Genomic DNA, 20,916 nt, shown 5'->3' on the forward strand with positions numbered 1-20,916 from the left:
AGTTCTAGAGGGGAGAGGGGGATGGGGGGATGGGTTAGCCTGGTGATGGGTATTAAAGAGGGCATGTATTGCATGGAGCACTGGGTGTTATACGCAAACAATGAATCATGGAACACTACATCAAAAACTAATGATGTACTGTATGGTGACTAACATAACATAATAAAATTAAAAAAAGAAAAAAATGCAGTTCTATAAATGGATGATTCTAACACTTAAAAGTGTGTTAATTATTGAAGTTATGGGGAATAGAATTAGGAGAAATAATTTTCAGCATAAAGTCATTTGCATAGATAAATAATTCAACGATGGTGTTTGCTCCTTTACAATGAATTTGTATTTGATTCGTGTTTGTGCTTTTCATGTAAAGATATGAGTCATCTGGGCATTGATTATACATCACGTACTATTTTAAACTTCTATTAAATGGTTAGAGCAGGTTCAAGAAATATTGACAATGTCAAATATATTTTAAATCATGATATTAATTGTGTGTAATGGACTAAGTGTAATATGTATTATTGTGTGAAGATGCAATTAAATTTAGTATTGATATACTCATGTATTTTTCACTTAACAGAGCATTTTGTATATGAATTTATACTTTTCCCACAAAACTTACTATAAGTAATAAAGCAATTTTAAAAATAAAGGAAGTCCTTGCTACCAGAATATCTTTATTCCAATATGAACATTTCATATGCTTTTTGTAATTAACAATACATTTGAAAATTCATTTCCCAATTAAATATTAAACCCCAGAAATATTGCAGCATGATAAACAACTCAGAATACATTGAATTGTAGTTTGATGTTAAGTGCTCAGTAAAATGGTAAAATAAGAATTAATGACTGACAGAAGAAAAAAATAAATAGCAAAAGAATCTTTAAACTCAGTATTCACATTTGGGGGCACCTGGGTGGCTCAGTCCTTAAGCATCTGCCTTCGGCTCAGGTCATGGTCCCAGGGTCTTGGGATCGAGCCCCACATCGGGCTGCCTGCTCTGTGGGAAGCCTGCTTCTCCCATTCCCGCTCCCCCTGCTTATATTCCCTCTCTTGCTATGTCTCTGTCAAATAAATAAATAAAATCTTTTAAAAATAAATATATAAATAAATCAACTCAGTATTCACATTTGAAAAAACAGAAATGATACATGTATGTAGTTGCTAATTATTACGTATAATTTATAATCAAGTATCACATATAATGTCATATAATTATCTATCATAAATGACAAATATGACAGAATTATTATAGAATTATGACTTATATAATATCTAAAAACATATAGTTACATATATAAAATTATATATGTTTAGTATCCTATTATTATATAATTATCATATATTATTGACTACAACATATATTATACCATATATAAATTTATGTATTTCTATATATATACATTTAGTATCAGCTTTTTCTAAAGGTTTTTGTTAGTTTGATAGTTTTAACCATATACGACTATAAAAGATCCTATATTAGGACATAATAAAAATTAACCAACACTTGTATTTTATTATGTAAATGTCTAATGTAGAGTAATTTAAAAATATGTGGGAAGTTATATTTCAAGTCATTAATAAATTAATATTTAGAATAAAAGGTAATTCATTTGGCCTTTGATCCAACTTATATTAACCAGCACATTCATGGCAATATTTATTGTTCATGAGAATGACCCAAGATATTACATCATTTTAACTGATCTATACATCAATCTAGACCAGTTAAATTGTTATTTATTGTAACTATATTGCTAGAGAGAGAGTGAAAGGGAGAGGGAGAAAGAATTAGATTGATCAAGGCAAGCAGAGCTTTAAAAAGCTTACATATAGAGCTTGCAAAGCCAGTATGATGTTCAGAATGGGTATTTGATTGATGAGTCAAGAGGTTTCAGACCCAGTTCCAGCTCTAATTTTACTTACATGATACCGAGCTAACTCCAATACCTCCCTGGGCTCCAGACACCTCATTTGTGTAATGAAATGCTGAGGCTGGATGATTTCTAAGACTCCCGATAGCTCTAAAACTTTATATATGCTGGCCCTGCTGCATTTTCTTCAAGAGGTTCTCAGAAAAGTTTAATAAATCAACTTAAGTATTCTTTTGTTATTTCTAACAAAAAATAAGATATTTACCCACCAACTTAGTTTGAAATTATTGAATTCTTACAATGTGTCAAGTACTGTGTGCAATTATGAAAGAGAGTTTATAATTAAATAAGTAAATAATGTAAACAGAGGAGTGTAATTTTATAAATACCATAATAAAACATAAAGAAAACTTTATGGTAAGATAAGGGATCATGATATTAAGATAACTTGAGAGGGATAATCTCCTAATTCTTAGTATATTTACTCCCTCAAACAATTTTCTACCCTTGGGAAATAGTGCTTTTATTGCTACTCATACATGAGTTTATGAGGAAAAGACTAATTGCTTTTTATAAATAAGTGTGAAGTAAGGGTGTTTTTTGAATTATGGGTACTCAACAAAATAAAAATGAAAATAAGGATGCTAAAGTTAGTTCCTAGTGGAAGATTGAGTTATCATGTGTTTACCTTTTAGATTATAGAACAGTCATAACTGTGGCCTTGAAAGAAAACAATATAAATATAACCTTTTAATATCGTTAAAAATGGATTGCATTGGATTTTTAAATAACTCTAGGCACAACTTTGTAAATGAGCTACACTGTACTTATCAATATTCTATTGTTTCATATGCATAATCAATGGTGATACAAAATGATTCATAAACTACTTCAATATACTCTAATATAACTTTGTAGTAAATGAATTTTTTTTTAAAAAATTAGAAGAAAAGAGCTATAAAAGAGCTGTAAAGTACATGAAAATTCGGCCTATGAATAAAAGATGGTCTTGAACAGCAGTTGCTCCTCGTTTCATGTCTGATAAACAGAAGTGGGTAAATATGTGATAACAGCAGAGAAAAGCAGTTTTTATTTCATTGCTTGAATTTCCAACATAAACATTTATTAATTTGTCATTAAAAATGATGCATTAGGGCAAACAAGGATACTGCCATTCTGTATTTTTTTCTTATTGCATGATCAATAAATAGTTCATAGATGACAAGTCATTGTAATGGAGAATAAACACATTCTTGTCTTTTTTGTAGTTTAAGAGGTAAAAAAAAAAAAAAAGTCTTCCTATTTATTTCAGTTAAAGTTTCCAGGAACATTACAGGCTTTTTAAAAAAATGTGCATTTATAGATTTGCAATAAGAGATATACTATTCATATGATCATGCATTGTATTGAGTTGTTGATAAACAATAATCAGTTTAGTCAAAATGGTAAACTAATACTCTGTTTCATTTTGAAAAAAGCCTAGAGTAATCAGGTTCACAGAGCTATATATAATGGATGTTTGTGTGTATAATTTTACAAAGTATATATACATTTTCTTTTACTTTTTTCACTCAACACGGATAAAAATTTTCTCATATAATCATACTTGTTTTGAGAGACACTTTGATTGTCTTCTGTACTACAGATGAGAAAACTTTTCCTATTTGCACTCTAGTTGCTGTTGTTCTTGCCATTTTTATGTAATTGAACTGCCTATTTTTTCTAATATCAATATTTCTAGCTTAGTCTTGTTGTGGATTATTCTTACTATATTGTGCTCTAATTGCATATTGATGTGATCTTGTACAAAACTTCTATGTAGTTTTGGGGGCCTGGGTGGCTCAGTCAGTTGAGTGTCTGCCTGGTTCCCTGCTCAGTGGGGAGCTTACTTCTCATTCTTCCTCTCCCTCTGCCTGCTCATGCGTGCTCTCTCTCGCACGCGCACTTTCTCTTAAAAATAAATAAATACATACATACATACATACATACATAAATGAAATCTTAAAAAAAATAAAAACTTCTACTTAGTTTCATTCACAGGTGAGTTTGACTTAGGATGGCTTAAAATTCAGACCCCTTTTCTCTATCTACGAAGAAAAGTGTTAACATTCAACACTGATAACAGAAAAAGTATTATGATCTTATAACCTTGATTGAGAGGTGGGATATGGATAATTCCAATAAGTTTATAGGAGTTGAGATATTATTGTACCTTTGCTTTTTAATAGTAAACATTTACACATACCTTACATTTGCCTTGAAATAATTACTGTGGGCCAGGCCTGTGGTAAGCACTTTTCATACATTATCTCATTTTTGTTTCCCAAACACACTAGGCTGTAAGAAAATTTTAGCCATTCCACCCAATAGAACCTTGAAGTTTAAATAGGTTCCCCTTTAGTAAGTGGTGGAGCTAGGATAGTGACCCGAACACATTTATTTCAGTCTATTTTCTTCAAATTATGTAACATTACTATGATTTTGACTGCAAATATTTTAAATATATAATGTCTGAGTGTGAAGATGATGGACTCTTTAATAGTACTATTTTCATTTAGAAATGTGTTATGTTTTTTTGTTTGTTGGCTCTTCTTTTGTCCCACTTTCTTCACTGTTCTAATATTTTAAAAAGTGTTTTTGCTTCAGATAGTTTTTCTTCAACTAGTTCTCGCTGAATTATTTTCATAACTCCAGTGCATTGCTGTGGCATTATATCGTCTTTAGAATATGTAAGACTGTAGGGAAATTTGATAGAAAATCATAAAGATTGTTTATTTCCAAGTGAATTATTTGTACCATTTTCTTGTACTCTAAATAAACTTGAACTTATACCATTTGTTAATATAATTATTTCAAGGCATCTCTTTGAATTAGGAAGGCTGTGCATTTTTCTTTTACACTCTGTAAAATTCTCCAACTGTGAAAATAGTAGGCAATACTTTAATGAAACAATATAGAAACAAGATAGGAAAAGTTGAAAGGATCTTTTATTCTCTCTGATATATATTTTTTTAAGATTTTATTTATTTATTTGAGAGAGAGACAGAGAGAGCATGAGCAGGGAAGAGAGGGAGAAGCAGGCTCCCCCCTGAGCAGGGAGCCCAACTCAGGGCTCAATCCCAGGACCCTGGAATCATGACCTGAGCTGAAGGCAGACACTTAACCGACTGGGCCACCCAAGTGCCTCTCCTCTCTGATAAGTCAGTTATAGAAGGAAAGAACACATCTGTTATATTTTGAAGACAAATTTGTCCTTAATAGATCTTGAAGGTTCGATTTTACTTTCTACAGCTGGTTGAGTCCTATCTTCCATGTTTGTGGACTCCACACAGGTCCCTCAGCTTCCCAGTCTCTCAGCAAGTGAATTTTCCTCCTGGTGCTCAGACCCAACCACAAACTACAGTAACACCTCAGAAAGAGCATTATTTTGGGATCCTAAAGACTACATTCCCTTGCTTTCAATATCCTCCTTCCAATAGATGAATAAAATAAATAAATAACGAGTGTTTTCTCATTTGATACATCAATTCCCAAAACACTGAATGCTGTCAGTACTGGATTGTTGTCAGCTTTATTCATTTTTATGTTTATCTATTGAGTCACTCTTTATTTCTTACATTATATATGAAAACCTCTATGTCAGATGTTCGTCTACCAGCTGATGAACAAAAGTTCAAGCTGTCTGTGGCACAACTACGTTTTTGGTAGAGTTAACATGTCTATTGAAATGTTTGTACAATAAATTGACTTTTATTATTTTCTTTTCATTTTTATTTTTCATTAGCATTGAAAAAACAAAATAAGTGTGGATGTATTTATTAGTAGGGGCCTTAAATATAAAGCAATTGAAAATAAGGGGTTTGCATTATTGGCTGTACTAGAGTTTGTGAATTTTTATATTAAATCAGACAATTATCAGTGAATTCAGTTGCGAATGATAAAGAACAAAATAAAATTATATATAGGACATGATAGATTTTTTTATTGTATATTGTGAAAGGTGCCAGATTAAAACAATCTATATAGGGCGCCTGGGTGGCTCAGTCGTTAAGCGTCTGCCTTCGGCTCAGGTCATGATCCCAGGGTCCTGGGATCGAGCCCCACATCGGGCTCCCTGCTCTGCGGGAAGCCTGCTTCTCCCTCTCCCACTCCCCCTGCTTGTGTTCCTGCTCTCGCTATGTCTCTCTCTGTCAAAAAAATAAATAAAATCTTAAAAAAAAAAAAAACAATCTATATAGAGAGAGATATATTCAAGCCTCTAAATTAATAAGCTCATCATTTAAATTTCCTGCATTGATTCTCGATAACACAGTAACTTAATATAACTGAAGGTCTGTACAGAGATGGACTTACTACTATTTATCCTCTTTCAAAGGTTAGAAGATTGCCTTCCAATTTCCAAGATCTCACATGTCAATAAGTGTGTGCCTGAAGCCAATTTTATTTTAAAATTTCCCTTAAAATTACAAATACTGGAGTTTGTTTATATGATTGCAGTGTGTGTCTGTTCGTGTGTATTAGGGGACAATAGTTAGACTACTTGATAGGACAACATGAAGATTTAAATGACCTTAAACCTTAAGTATTTCCTTTGATGCCTTGAATCCTCTTTTTATCCTTTTGTTAATAATCATTTATATTTATTTATTTATTTATTTATTTATTTATTTATTTATTTATTTTTAAGATTTTATTTATTTATTTGACAGAGAGAGACAGCGAGAGAGGGAACACAAGCAGGGGGAGTGGGAGAGGGAGAAGCAGGCTCCTGGCTGAGCAGGGAGCCCGATGCAGGACTCGATCCCAGGACCCTGGGATCATGACCTGAGCCGAAGGCAGACGCTTAACCGACTGAGCCACCCAGGCGTCCAATAATCATTTATATTTAAATATTATTTATACACACACACATACATATAAGTTAGATATATCAACATTAGAAATGATTTCCCCTGAACAAAATAAGGGATGGTCAGTATCACCATGAGAGAACAGTGGTAGGGAGTATACAAAGTTGTTGTAATGTTAGGGAAAAAGTGTTGCCTTGCCCATGATAAACTGCATTCTCAACTGTTGCTATGCACCCATAGTCAATATTCATTATTCTAAAGAACTTGTTATTTACAAACTATGATAGAGTTGTCATGATACAAATTACACATTCACTCAATGCATCCCAGCTGACATATCCATCCTTTTGTCTTTGATTATTACCTATAAGTTTTTGACTCCCAAGTTAGTAATCCCATCTTTGACATAAATTCTAAGAAATAGTTCTGCAGGGTCACTCCTTCTACTGGATGTTTCCAATGGAGAATGTATTCCATTTTGAGTCAGAATGCTCAAAGCCAAGCTCCCTTACATGTTCTCCACAGTGGAGCTTTAGTTGCAACATATCTTAATGTTATCACTTATGCTAGAAACCTCAGTTCCTTTCCCTCTCTCCATTGTGTATATTTTCAGTGTTTCATGATCTTACCAGATCTGTTTTTCATAATCCATCTTCTTCAGATAAATCTTATTGCCACTGCTTCCTTCAGGCCTTTATCATCTAGATAATGGCCTCAATGTCTTCTTTGTTATGATTTCCCTTTAAACTGTCTCCTTCTCTTTCTCTTAATTAATGCCTATGGGCTTATACAAGAACCTAATATGTGATGTAGATACTATAGTGAACAAAATAGGCAGTATTTCCTGAACTTTGTGGAGCTTGCATTCGAATGAGAAGTGTCAGCAGTAATCATGATAAATGAGTAAATTATACAGCATGTTAGAAGCTGATAACTACTGTGGAAAAAGTAGAACAAGGTAAGGAGGAAAAGAAATAATGGTTGAAAGAGGGAAGTGTGGGGAGGTGTATTCATTTAAAACAGGTTAGTCCAAAGAGTCCTAAGAGAATGACATTTGAACAAAAACTTGAAGGAAGTGAAACAGTGAGCTTAAAAATATTTTGAGGAAGAGCATTCCAGACACAGGAACAGCACGTCAGAAATCCTGAGGCAGGAGGATAACTAACATGTTCAAGGAACAGCAAAGAACTAGTGTAGTTGGGGCAAAGTAAACTAGGAAAGAGGAGAGGGGATGAGTTCAGAGAAGTAACAGGGATAATTGGATAATGTGACATTTTTTTAGTTCTAGGGCGGGCTCTGGCTTTTACCCTCAGTAAGATGGAAGACCATCATGGAGTTGTGAATGGTGAAATAAAATTATCTGAATTATTTTTTGCAAAACATTCTAGTTGTTGAGTAGAGAGTATCTTTTTAAAATACAAAGATCACTACAATATTCTCCTGCTTTAAAATATGTTTTTTTAACTCATACTGAGGATAAACTTCCAGTCTCCCATAATTGACTAAACTCCTCATCTTCTGATATTATACTTCCCAAGACACCCATTAGAAATATCAGTCCTCAATATGTGATTCCATACTTAGGTGCTAAAACTGAGCACTACAAACTACAACTTTATAAAAATGGAAAAAAATACAAGTGAAAGTAATTAAGGAATACTTGGTGCGGATGTTTGAAAATGTGCTTCATCTTGAGGATAGATAAAATCAATTAGTCAAAGAGGAGAAAAGAGGGATGAGGATGGAGGATGTTGTATGGAGGATGTTGTATAAGCAAAGGCATAGGATTAAGAATGTCCAGCTGGGGGCGCCTGGGTGGCTCAGTTGGTTAAGCGACTGCCTTTGGCTCAGGTCATGATCCTGGAGTCCCTGCATCAAGTCCCGCATCAGGCTCCCTGCTCGGCAGGGAGTCTGCTTCTGCCTCTGACCCTCCCCCCTCTCATGTGCTCTCTCTCTCTCATTCTCTCTGTCTCAAATAAATAAATAAAATCTTAAAAAAAAAAAATGTCCAGCTGGACAGCAATTTATGCCTGTTGGGGAGAAATGGAACAGATAGAAGCCAAGGAGAAGAGTTTGGACTTTGATGGCACATGTAAGACAGGAAAATTATAAATTTTTAAGTAGAATAAAATAATAAAATCCATTTTTAGACAGAATCCTGACAGATAGGTCTGATTTATTGAGGAAAAATGAACAAACAAAAAACAATTCTCATATGAGTCAAAACTTGCTCTCTATCTAAAGGAGCATGCCCTTGTCATATCTCGGGTAAAATCAATGACCTTAGGTGAGTGATGCTTTTGACCAAAGAGGGCTTCTGTTATTTTCCCAAAAGATTTATGCCTGGCCAAAGGGAAGAAAATGGAATTGAAGAAAAAGGGAGTTATTTGTCTTCTCTGTGCTTAGGTGTGTATATTGTTGGTATGTATCAGATCCTAGGCCTTTCAGTGATGTTTACCATCAGACGTATAATATCAGTGTGTGACAACCACATTGAGCCAAAAGAACATGGTAAACTCTGATTTATATAATAAAGTTGATGTTTTGTTTGTCAGGTAACAGAAACACGGACTGGTCCTCTTGGCTGCAGTAACTATGACAACCTAGATTCTGTCAGTTCTGTTCTGGTTCAGAGTCCTGAGAATAAGATTCAGTTGCAAGGTATGTGGCTAAAATTACATTAATCCTCTATCAGTCTGGATAATAATTATCCAGTTGTGATTTCTTGCTTCTTCTTCTTCTTCATCTTGTTGTTTTTATTGTTGTAAACAAGCTGTATATGCAGTACTAGGCTATTAAAATTCTCATAAAAGGTTAATTTCCTAATTTTTAACTGATACTAACATTCTAGACCATATAAAGGAAATGTCAAAATTCACTTTACTTCTTAAGATAAGTAATCTATAGTAATTGAAAATGTATCGTGATAATATTTTTACTTCCATAGAGTAATCATTTTCTCAATATGTAGCAGTTTTTCAATGGTCTGTCTGGGTTTTGACTTTTTCCTGAGATTCTAGTAAAAGTTGTAACCATACTTTTGTACACGGTAGCATGAACTGCTGACATTTTAAATATAACCTAATATGGTAGCTAGAACTGGGTTTATCCTCTGATAGAAACATATTTGAGAATATATTAACATAATATTTATATCCCCATTATAAAAATGGATTATGTGATAATGGTCATAATTTATTTTTTTTTCTATTCCTTTATTTTGTTAGATAGTTCAATAGAGGATTTTTAAATAACTTGCAAAAGATATATACTGCCCCCAAATAGGTTATTGGTGTGTGTACTTACTTATTCATATAGGTACAAAAGGTTATGAATACACATTTAAACATGTACTAGTTGAAGAAGTTCAGAAAAGTCTTTGATGACACATTGTCTAAGCTAAGGTGACTGATCAAAGGGATAATTTTGTTATTCTTCTCTAGTCTACCTTTTCTCTTGTCTACCTTTTTTAATTGCGTAAGTTAGAGCTGCATTTACATTATTCGGTTTTACATAAGAATGTTTACAAGTTCCAGAAATTCTCACATTTTACCTCAACTTTTCGATTTTGAAAAATGTAAAAGCTTTGGGTTATTTAAATTTATGATAAATAATAAATGAATCTCATCTATTTTGAATTGTAAACAAATTACAAAGGAAGTACTTAAAAATTTACAGTTTAAATGCCATCCAATTTCTCATTATCAATCTTAGATTTAAAGTTATTGAAATATTGTTTCTAATTTAAACAAATGCATTCTACCAATATTACTTGTAATTCTCTATTGCTTACTCCTTTTTAAATGTATGGATCAACTTGCCCTCAGAATATTAAGTTTCATCAAAAAGGAAAAAGAATATTTATATCAAAAAGATGTTTATTTAATTGATTTATTAAAATTTATTTATTAACATGATTTTTTAATTTTTACTGTTTGTGAAGCACTGTGCTTAGTTTTCAGAATATTATAAAAACAAAGCTCAATCTCCTATATATCTTGAAAAAAAACTAACAAAGGAATAAGTGAAGTAACACTTTTCTTTTGAATAATTATTGTGTCTATTTTTTTCAATTTATGTAAGTAATGCAGATATCTGCACGTCTATTTCTTGTCTTTTTCTCTTTTCTAGGCTTATATTTTCAATTGTCTATTACAACTTTATTTATATACCTGTGGTACAAAGACCTTTCCAAAGATAATCTCAGGAAATCAGTATCAGACTCCTCAACTTCCCATGTGTTCTTTCTTAAACTTCATCTATATATATGTATAGTCTAAGTATTTAGGTTGAGTCACGTTTTCAACCCCACCTTTAATAGCAGCCCTTCTCCACTTAAAAAAAAAAAATGCAAAGCATTAGATTCTAGATCAATGCTGCCATGATACATGAAGGGTATAAAAGATTTTAGGTCACTGTATGTGGCAATTGGAAACACTGGTGTCTCAAAGTAGAATTTTATCAGAGCAAAGAAAGCATCAATAAGAATTATTAAAAGTAAAAACATTAAGCAACAAATTCAGAACAAAACTCCTTGACTTAACTATATTAGAATTAACATTCAGAAATGAGATGTCAAAGGGATGCACATAGTATGTTAATTCTGACTTAAAAAAATGAAATCAAATGTTTTCTGGCAGTGAGTAAGCTGGATTTACCTGTTTGTTTGACTTTGAGATCTGTTTTGCCAACTAGATTACAAATAAGCAGTTCAAAATTGAAAAAGCCATATCTACAAATCCAAATTATTGATGACAATATATGTAATATATATAAAAAAAAAGTAACTCTTAAGGAAGTATTAGAAAATATGTTTTGAGATTAATAACATTCCAATGTTTTCAACCCTTTATAAATTTAACATATCAAACAAGGTACTTCTGAGTGAAAAGGTAAAGGAGTAATGAAAAATCATTTATTGGGTCTTGGTAATAACTTTTTGGTAAAATTCCCAGAAACTGAGATGTGAATGATTCATATGATTGAGTAACAAATACTTTTCCAGATCAGTTCGTTCCTAATGTCTTATTTCAACAAAATTGACAAACGACTGGTTTATTATCAAATAGATTTAATGTAATTGTTAATGATAGGTCACTATGTATTTATTTTTGCTTATAATAAAAACAGAATGATATTGTTTCATAAAACTATTTTGTTTCCTATTTTGTTTCTCTATTGATGTATTGGAACAAATTTTCTTTTCTATTCCTTTTTTGATATTCTTAATAGTTTATTATGAACTAGTTTCACGGGCCACAAGGAACGAAAAGGACTATGTACAACCTTACAGGAAACAGGCAAGGAGCTGAGGAGGGCCAAGATGAGTCTAGGGCCTTGGTGGGCGCATTCCTGGGGGAGGGGACATTGCAGGGGAAACCAGACAATCCTGTGAGAAACCAAGAACGAGGGCATAACAAACAAACATGTCTGTGGTAAGATGGCCCTGGGGAATCAGGCCCAAGCTTTTGTGGAGCTGCTTCCATAACTCTGTGGCCAAGGGTCAAAGAAGGCCTGCATCCCCCAGGGAGGGGGCCACATCCTGAAGGGGGCATGTGCATTGGAGTTCCTCATCCAGTGGTGATCCCCAATGGGGGATCCATGGGAGACCTCATGCCTGGAATGGGTGAGCCTTGGCCCATAGATGGTGGAGGATCCCCACAACCAGTTGGATATTGGGTCGGGGTCCCTGAAATCCTAGCTATGGCAACATTTGCAGTGACTGCAACAGTGCTTCTTCTTTGCGGGGTCATCACCTGTTGCGATAGCCCACCACCCCCCTGGGACTGGCCCAGAGAGTCCTACAGGAGGCTGGGGCAGTGGAACACCAGCTGGGATTCCTCAGCCAGCAGCTCTGCCGATCCCTGGGCCCCTGGCAGCTAGCAAGTGACACTGGGGCAATGTCATTATCTTTGGGAGGAGGTTTCTCTACTGTCATTGAGACCAGGTCCTACCCCCGAAGTAGCCCCAGACCTCCGCCTCGGTTCTCTTCTCTTTCTGCTTATTTTGAGTTCTTTGGCTTGAACTCATTACAGTCCCAGAGTTTCAAATTCATATGCTTGTGAAAGACTTGAAGTTGCCAGGGAAGATAGGGCTGTGCTGCAGGATGCCCCTCATCCTGAAATCCAGGTGCTGCAGCATCCTGCTGCTCTGACCAGGATTAGGCTTTGTTGGTATATAAAGAAATATAATATTGTTATTTCAAAATAGAAATATTTTTAATGCAACAGATCACCTACTCTTGGTCTATTTAATAGATGATGAACATTTTAGGTGGCAACTTTATCATGTCCAAGGAAGTCCTTAGATTCTCACACTACTTTAGGTAGTACAAGAGCAAAGCAGCACTGAAGAGCACGGGTCAGCTGGTCATTTTCACTTTGTTGTTTGTCTTGCTAGAACATATATTTCTGTGATGCAAATTACAATTTTCCTGATGTCTCATCAGTTTTATAAATTTCTTATGCATCTATTCCCCAAGTATTGCTTTTTTCCTTCTTACCTCTTATTCTGAGGTTTCATTAAATATATTTTTAGACCTTTCAGTCATGACCTGTATATATTTTATACTGTCTTCTGTATTTTATGTTCTTCTGCTATCTTTTACTATTCTGTGTTCAATATTTTTTTCTGGCATATTCCAGTTTGCTCATTATCTCTTCAGCTCTTTCTAACCTGCTATTAAATCCATCAATTAGTTCTTAACTCCAATTTGTATATTTTTACTTGTGCAATTTCCATTAGATTATCATTTATGATTTCCAGTGCCCTTTGTCAGATGCTTCCTTTCATTGCACATCCTAGGCTCAGAACTCAGCTTCCCTAAGCATTGTCTCAGGGCCAAGCAGACCTGTAATTACAGTCCTATTGGTATTTTTACTCTGTTGTTCTTGTACATTAAAAAAAAAAAAAAAATCCCTAGGAGAGCCTCCAGTTACTCTGACTTATCTACCAAGGCAATGGATGTTATCTCTCTAAGTATCAATATCAATATTGTTCATGTTACTGATCTGGTTAAAAAATTACAAGGTTTTGAGTGGTCTGTCTCCAGACTTCTCCCCCACCAAAAAAAAAACCTTGTTATTTTTAGTGTGGTTCTACAGAATGTTAGTTTTCTTTTTTTAAGGATATGTAGTTATATAGATATAGAGATAAAAATAATTGTAAATATCCAGTTTTGTAATAAATAGCAATTAGGTACTGGCCAAATTTTTCCTTCTATGTTTTTTTCTTTACTGATCACTTTGAATATTTAAGGCTTTTTATTAAATTTTCCTATGTAAAAAGAAATGCTGAAATTGGAATTATATTTTCTTGAAATATCATAATAAATGTGAAACCAGTAAAGAAACCTAAATATTAATCATACAGCCCCATCTTCAGTTTTGAATTTTTTCTTAAGAGAAATCAACATTACTAAATTTACATATAGGAAAGTGATGGATCCTATCTCTAGGGCTGTCTTAAAACATGGCCAGGACATCAACTGTGAAACAACTGAAATCAGTCCATCTGCTTCCCTGTAGTCAGTCTTAGTGATCACTCCTGAACAAGAGAGTCATATAAGTTATGTATTGTTAATGACATGAGGTAAGCATTACCATCAGCATCTGTAACACTTTTACCAACGCCACAACATATTGTATTATGATATCTATGTAAATGTGGGCTGATAGTTTGAAAGTAAAATGAAAATATTGAAAACTACTTGAAATCAAGTGGTGGGAAATAAGTGTGTGTCTCTTTTTAAAGGTTTAGGAAGGTAGGCTCGATCTACATTATGTAAAAATAACCAAATATTCTAAACAAGGGAAACAGCCAAAGAGAAAGACAAATACCATATGATTTCACTCATATGTGGAATTTAAAAAACAAAACAAATGAGCAAAGGGCTAAAAAAGAGAGAGACAAACCAAGAAACAGACTCTTAATTATAGAGAACAAACTGACGGTTACCAGAGGGGTGTGGGTGAAATAGGTGATGGGGATTAAAGAGTGCACTTGTCCTGATGTGTCCTGGGTGGTGTATGGAATTGTTGACTCAATATATTGCACACCTGAAACCTATATAACACTGTATGCTAACTGGAAAACTTAAACATAAATAAATAAATAAAGTGAGCAATTAAGTAAATTTTTTAAAAATCAGATAATCTGAGGGTTTAAACAGCTCTATAAATTCTGGGATTCTTGAACAGTGCATAGAGTCATCATATGTTGAAAAGAATTACAAATATTTGCAATTTTGTAGGCTCACATAATTTTTTTTTTCTGGCTTAGATAATTTTCTATTTATAGTTTTCAATCCATGACTTATATATTAAATTATTAGCCTTTACTGAATATTTTAAATGTGTTATGCTTTTTTTTTTAAGTATGTGCTTTTTTGTTTGTTTGTTTGTTTGTTCTTTAAGGGCTACAAGTCCTCCTTCCAGACTATCTTCAGGAACGTTTTGTACAAGCAGCATTGAGCTACATTGCTTGCAATTCTGAGGGAGAGTTTATCTGCAAGGACAATGATTGCTGGTGTCAGTGTGGTCCCAAATTCCCAGAATGCAACTGCCCCTCCATGGACATTCAAGCCATGGAAGAGAATCTTCTTCGAATAACTGAAACCTGGAAAGCCTACAACAGTGACTTTGAGGAATCAGGTAAGACGACTTTTAATGTAACATTTAAACTTTGCCAAAAGAAATACTATATTGAAATGACTACTTTATCCTTTTGGAAGAGACTATGATTACACAACTGGAGAGCCTTTTATTTAATTTTTTATTATTATTCCTTCAAATAGACATCCATTTCACTTCTATCACCACTGATTCAGTATTTTTACTGAAAGCATATAGGGTTCTTTTTGTAGTACTATGCATTATCGTCACTAGAACCTCGCCTGCTCTTGAGCTGACGTATTAGTCATTTAAGAGAGAAAGCCTTTGCCTTTCTCAATATAAGAACTTATCATCTGATTTCTCTGATATCTCTTTAGACTTTTCTAGTGGTCCCTGAGTTTCATTTGTGAGGGGAAATGCAGAGAGCATTTGTTCTATACCTTCTTTACATTAGCATGAATCTCATGAATGTGCAACTTCATTTAACTACTGATTTTTTAAATCAAATTTAGATCAATTTTGATTTATGTTTGTGGGTTTTGGTTTTTGTATTTCTGAATTTTTATGAGTGCCTATATGCATTTTCAATATTGTTTCTTATTAATTGCATAACCTATAATAGCTTCCATTTCATAAAACATTTAATTTTAATAAAAGATTAAGGATGTCTCAACATAAAATTAAAAATACTGATAAAAGTATATATAATAATACATGAGTAAAGAATAATTAACATCCTTAGAGTGTGGTGAGTATAATTATGTAGTATTTAGTCAAAAGTGTTAAACTGATTTTCAAGTGGTCAAAAAAGGTTTAGCCAAGAGGTCAGAATTATATGCTTGGGTATTATAATTCTTCTGGTGATTAATTTAACCAAACATACTTAAAAAGTACCAACAAAATTCAACCTCCATTCGTGATAAAAACCCTTAACAAATTAGACACCGAAGGGACATATCTCAACACAATAAAGACCATATATGACAAGTCCGCAGCTAACATCAGATAAGAAACAACACAATTGATTGTTAAAACAAAACATCATCTTTTTGCAGAGTAGAACCACCAAATTATAAAATAAAAGTATAGGTAAATAGATATAAGAAGGATTAATGAATTTATGATTTCTTAACATTATTTTGATCAAAACAGTGCATAATAAATAATGCTTTTCAATTTTAGTAATATTTCTATTTATGTAAACAGGAAAAACTATCTAGAATCAAAGATCCTTATCCCCTTGAAATTTTTGGAAAACCTAATGAATTTCTTTTCCTATTACATATATATATATATATATATATATATATATACGCACACACATACACACACACACATATATATATAATTTTTTTAAGTTTTTATTGAAATTCCACTTAGTTAACATACAGTGCAATATTAGTTTCAGGTATACAATATAGTCATTCAACACTTCCATACAACACCTGGTATTTGTACCACATCTTCTTTATCCATTTGTCAGTTGATGGACACTGGGCTGTTTCATTATCTTGACTATTGTGGATAATGCTGCTATAAACATTGGGGTGCGTGCATTCCTTTGAATTAGTATTTTTGTATTCTTTGGATAAATAGCTAGTAGTGCAATTGCTGGGTCATAAGGTAGTTCTATTTTTAACTTTTTGAGGAAACCCCATACTGTTTTTCAGAGTGGTTGCACCAGTTTTCTTTCCCATCAACAGTGCAAAAGGCATCCAAATCAGCAAGGGAGAAGTAAAGTAAAGTGAAACTTTCACTATTTGCAGATGATATGATACTCTTTTTAGCAAAACTAAAAGACTCCACCAAAAAACTGCTAGAACTGTTAAACAAATTCAGTAAAGTCACAGGATACAAAATCAATCTACAGTAATCGGTCACATTTCCATACACCAATAATGAAGCAGCAGAAAGGAATCAATCCCATTTACAATTACACCAAAACAATAATATATCTAGGAATAAACCAAATGAATTTCTAATCTCAAATTTCTCTTTCTAGTTTTCCCAATAGAATACTCAGATATCATGTGTGAGACATCTATCATGTTCTATTCATGTAAACCATCTGATGTTTAAAAATAATTATGAAATACAGCACTTTTAGATAAATTATGAAATACAGCACCGTGGTAGTTTTCTGAGGGTTAAATTTAAAAAAACAAACAAACTGGGGCACCTGGGTGGCTCAGTCAGTTAAGCATCTGACTCTTGATTTCGGCTCAGGACTCGATCTCAGATTCCTGAGATCGAATCCTGCGCTGACTCCACACTCACCGGGAAGTCTGCTTGAAGATTGTCTCCCTCTGCCCCTCCCCGCCAAATAAATAAATAAATCTTTTTTAAAAATAAAAAAATAAAAATAAGAAACAAACAACTCCCATCTCATAGCACAGTGTATGATAGATAGGTTAGACCAGGAAATCCTCTGAGCTTCTCTGAATGTGGAATTCACACCGGAATGCTACCATTTTTATTTTGCCTTGAAAAGTGTATTAAAATAAAAATCATCAAATGAGCATTTGGATTTTGTTTCCAGGTAGAATAGTATGCTGAAGTAGGGTAGAACTTCCATTGATAGTAACTAGAAAACTGAATAGTTTTTTAAATTGTATCTTCAAAGACATAACAGATCACAAAAGCAGCAAAACTAAAAGGAAAAAGATTCCTGGCAGGAGGTATAAGCTGGGGATTCATATTTTTCTTTCCCTCCTTTCTTTCTCCCTCCCTTCCTCCCTTTCTTTCTCCCTCCCTTCCTCCCTTTCTTTCTCCCTCCCTTCCTCCCTTTCTTTCTTTCCTTCCCTTCTTCTTTCTTCCTTTCTTCTTTCTTTCTTTCTTTCTTTCTTCTTTCTTTTCTTTCCTTCCTTTCTTCTTTCTTTCTTCTTTTCTTTCTTTCTTCTTTTCTTTCTTTCTTTCTTTCTTTCTTTCTTTCTTTCTTTCTTTCTTTCTTTTCTTTCTTTCTTTCTTCTTTCTTCTTTCTTTCCTATTCACTAATGTGCTTAATTCTGTGAACATTTGACAATTCTTGCTTTAGAGCAGAAGCTGAGGACAGTGCATTCACCCAAACAAAAAGTAGCTGATGGAAGAAAGAAAAACCAACAAAACTTTAAGCGATTGTGGAGATCACACTGACAAAATTCTAGATTCAATGGACCTAAAGACATTTAGTTTTAAGACAAGGTTTTTACTGAATTTAGATAGCGCTGGATGCTATGGAATTATTCAAAGTTCTCTGAAAGCAGAATGACATTTATCACAGATTGTCAAGAGGTTAAGACAAAAACTCTCTAGAGGGAGGAGTTTGAAAATAAAACTGGCAAGGATGGAAAACCCTACAGAGAATGATGAATTGACACAGTTTCTACAACTGTTTTTCCCTGGGGCACATTTATCAGTTCAAGGCAGAGTTAGAAGCTGAGAATGTAGGATTAGCTCCTGGAAAATGCTTTTCCAGAACAAAGAAACCAGAAGAAAATTTGGCAGTTACAGTATATCAAAGAAAGAATATTGGTGACTGACTTGAAGGCTTTTAAATATATGGCCAGTCACCTCTTTAAAGACATTTGCTGGGGTGCCTGTGTGGCTCAGTCATTAAGCGTCTGCCTTCAGCTTGGGTCATGATCCCAGGGTCCTGGGTTCGAGCCCTGCATTGGGCTTCCTGCTCCACGGGAAGCCTGCTTCTCCCTCTCCCACCCCCCCTTCTTGTGTTCCCTCTCTCGCTGTCTCTGTCTCTCTGTCAAAAAATAAATAAAAATCTTTTTAAAAAAATAAAAAAAAATAAAGACATTTGCCTTATTTTGAACCTACCAGGGGCATATGACTAAAGAGATAAACTAAAACCTCTGGGTGATAAAATTGAACCTTTGCAGTGTTATAGACCTGAAGAAGCAAATACTCAAAGGGTGGATAATTGAAAGTTTGGAAGGACCACACTCTAACAACAGGGGAGAACCAGAGGTAGATTGAATCCTATACAATTATAACTCAGCACTAATACAGTTTAAATCCTGATCTTAAGGAGTTGATCCTGAAAAGATCAACTCCCCATAGTGTCTGTTAAATATGAAGAGGGTGACCTCTTGAGGATGAAAACATTTTCTAAAATCTCTGCAGTTCTTTTTATATTTGATGGACATGAAACCTTAATTTTCAATATATGTGAGCACACAAGACCATGGAGCTAATGTCAAAGAGAAAAGAAACCAGACAAGTGATGTAAGATGATCCGGATATTGAAATTAGTAGGAAAGATTTTTGGATAATTATTATTAAAATGTTCAAAAGCTAAAGGAAAGAAATGATCATGTAGGTGAAGATATTGAAAAGTTCATCAGAGATTTGCATCCATAAAAGTAGACTAAAGGACATTCTAAAACATACAAATACAGTATCCGAAATCAATAACTCAAAGTCTTGTTTTAATAAGAGTTTTGCACAATGGATGATGAAATTAATGAATATGAAGACAGGTTAACAGAATAGACAAAGATGGAAGCAGTGAAGAAAGCAACAACAAAATATTGGATAAGTACACAAGTGAGATATTCATAAAAGGTCTAACATATTTTTGAATCTGAGGCACAAGAGGGGTAGATGGGAAAATGGCATATACAGTATACAAAGACATAATGGATACAATTTTTTCAAACCTGAAAACCTACACATTCAACCCACAGATAAAAAAAGCACAGCAAACACAAAAACAAAGAAAGATAAATAAAAAGAAAATCACAGGCACATCATAGAAAATCTGTTCAGAAAAAAAAAAGGCAAAAAATATTTTTTCAATATACCTAGAGAAAAAAAAAATGGCATTACTCTCAATGGAATGACAAAGGGTCTGACTTATCAAAAAACAAACATTTGACATCTTTAAAAATAAAGAAAATAACTATTAATTTAGAATTATATACCAGCCCACCATATTTTCAAAAATGAAGGTGAAAGTAACAATTTGTTCAGACAAGAAATGCTAAGTAAAAACATGGAAATGCAAAGAGGAAGGGGAATACTAAAAATAGCAAATATGTACAAGTACATACAAGTGAATATCAACTGCACAAAATAATAATGTGATGTGGAAATTATATATATGTATATAGGATTTTAACATAATAGTGTAAAAATGGATGATGAATGTAAAGAGTTAATATTCTCAGTATTCCAAGGTGCTGCCATTGTTAAGGATGTGTTAAGAGATATAATTGATATTAGAGTGATATAAATCAAGGATATATATTATAATCCCTGGGATAACTCTAAAATAAGGGAAACTATTTAATTGAAATCTAGAAGAAGAAAATCAAATAAAAATTATTTGATTACCCCTCCCCCCCAAGAAAGACAATAAAGTAGAAAACAAGAGAAAAAATCATCTGGATCAATTAGATAAATACAGTGTAAAGGGAAAGGTTTAGATTGTCTTTTTAATAAATTGTGTTAGGTCAGATATAATCTCACTATAATGGTTATTATATTAAATATTTTATTTTTCTTATTACATTAAATATTCTAAATAAAAGGCCACAGGACTGGTTAAAATAACACAGCAATAATAATAATAGTAGCAATAAAAG

General features: G+C 33.4%; 1 protein-coding gene and 1 pseudogene across 2 annotated transcripts in view; one reads left to right on the top strand and one right to left on the bottom strand.

Annotated features, from left to right (window-relative positions):
* The window catches only part of BRINP3 (BMP/retinoic acid inducible neural specific 3), a 315,037-nt gene that overhangs the window by 186,767 nt on the left and 107,354 nt on the right, over positions 1–20,916 (top strand). For both annotated transcript variants that reach the window (XM_081825165.1, XM_006727836.3), the window contains exons 5-6: positions 9,284–9,389; positions 15,143–15,379. In XM_081825165.1, coding sequence (XP_081681291.1) covers positions 9,284–9,389; positions 15,143–15,379 — 343 coding nt within the window. The remainder of the gene's footprint in view (positions 1–9,283; positions 9,390–15,142; positions 15,380–20,916) is intronic.
* On the bottom strand, positions 12,043–12,878 carry LOC102744473 (small nuclear ribonucleoprotein-associated protein B' pseudogene; annotated as a pseudogene).

The sequence above is a fragment of the Leptonychotes weddellii genome, chromosome 6, assembly GCF_054177405.1.
Source record: "Leptonychotes weddellii isolate Sample4059 chromosome 6, ASM5417740v2, whole genome shotgun sequence".
Lineage (NCBI taxonomy): Eukaryota > Metazoa > Chordata > Mammalia > Carnivora > Phocidae > Leptonychotes > Leptonychotes weddellii.